The sequence below is a fragment of the Lobosporangium transversale genome (assembly GCF_002105155.1).
Source record: "Lobosporangium transversale strain NRRL 3116 chromosome Unknown BCR41scaffold_40, whole genome shotgun sequence".
Lineage (NCBI taxonomy): Eukaryota > Fungi > Mortierellomycota > Mortierellomycetes > Mortierellales > Mortierellaceae > Lobosporangium > Lobosporangium transversale.
In genome coordinates this window covers 16,257-17,819 of record NW_019029018.1, presented here as the reverse complement: position 1 = coordinate 17,819, position 1,563 = coordinate 16,257, and the positions used below count along the sequence as shown (strand labels likewise).

At 42.0% G+C, this 1,563-nt stretch overlaps 1 protein-coding gene across 1 annotated transcript; it reads right to left on the bottom strand.

The window, feature by feature from the left end:
* Positions 1-548: 548 nt before the first annotated feature.
* BCR41DRAFT_278078 (hypothetical protein) lies at positions 549-863 on the bottom strand (the record flags this gene model as incomplete). The annotated part of the gene is made up of 1 exon (XM_022020199.1): positions 549-863. A coding segment is annotated over one exon (315 nt), but the record flags the coding sequence as incomplete, so codon positions are not given.
* Between the last annotated feature and the right edge of the window lie 700 nt (positions 864-1,563).

The following is a 1,563-nucleotide window of genomic DNA, read 5'->3' as shown; positions in this document are numbered from 1 at the left end:
CCGTTGGGTTATGGCTGAACGTCTCTAAGTCAGAATCCGTGCTAGAACGCGACGATTACCGCCTTTTCCGATAATTAGTTGCAGACGAATAGAGCTTCGGCTCCTGAATCATGCTACGCGGGGTCACTTTGCAGGGAGGAAAGGTCTTGTGTGGTGCCTGCTAATGTTAATTTCAAACATTGGAATAGATAAATCCATTGCAGGCGACTTTTAAGCAACGGTGTACTATAAGCTGTAGAGTGGCCTTGTTGCTACGATCGACTGCAGTTAGGCACTTTTGTTGCACAGATTTGTTCGAATGAACAAACATCTCTCTTTCTTCCATTTGCTTTTTTTTTTTTCTTAGGGCCTCCTCTTAGGGGGTGTCTATTAGTAGAACAAGATAACTTTGTAATCGTCAAGCGTAGACGAGAACACTTAAATGAAAAAGATCCCGCTTTTTTTTATTTTTATTTTTTTTTATTGAGTGTTTATGCAGAAAAGCGTTATTCAATAAATTGATTGACTTTGTCATTTGTGGTCTCCATTGCTCGATCGATGGATCCTTGATCAAGGTAAATCCTTGTGTTGAATGGGCTCCTTCCATTTTCAAGCAAGAAAGAGAGAGTTTTGCCGCCAACTGATGGTTTCTCCTTTTGGTCAATGCGAATTGGTGGTGTGGCAAGGGTGTCCATTGTGTGGGTTCCGATTACGAGCCTCTCGCTATTCTTGGAATGCATTGTTGTTGGATACACGCCCACATATCGGTGCTCGTTACTTCCCGGTATTGATGTTCTAGTCGCGATCCCTTTTGAGATTTGGAACGGTTCACAATGAACATCGATATGCTCCTTTCGTCCATACACCTCGACACAATCAACTAAGATGGCATGGGAGTCACTTACTGTGCTTTTCACTAGTATCCATCCTGCAAGGAGCTTTGCACATGCACATCTCCATGCTGTAGTCTCTAAAAGCCCAGTCTTCATTCAGAAATTGGCTTATTTTCTTGTCCAGCTCAATGTATTTTCTCTGTTCAAGAATTGAAGCATAAGGCGAGTTCTGAAATATCTCTTTTAATTTTGATGCTAGAGTTGGTTGGCATTTGGAACATTACACATCCGCAGAATTATTGTCAGGCAATGCTACTTTGGTGGAAATAGAAAGGGACCTTTAAAAGGAAGTCGTTCCAGTCCCTTCATATGTTTAGAAAGAATTTCTTCACCTCCTTGATTGCTTCTTGCAACAATGGGAGCCGTCTCTAATAATTCAACAAAGAACAATGTATGGCATAAGAATATTGTTCTTCACTATTAGCGCGCGAGCATACTACAGACAATGCCAGATCCACAACCAAGCCTGGTTTCACTTTTATTGCGATGGTGTCCTCAAAGCAGAGGATATGACAGTAAACAAGCAAACACAACAAAAAAAAAAAAAAAACAGGGCATCGTTGGACGTGTTCTCGATACTGCTTCAGATTATGGTCAATGGTGATAGGCATATGGCGGCCTTTAGACATAATACCTTCAAGAAACGGGGCCTCACCTTTCAGCTGCTCTTGAAGCAACCCTTGCTCCCCAC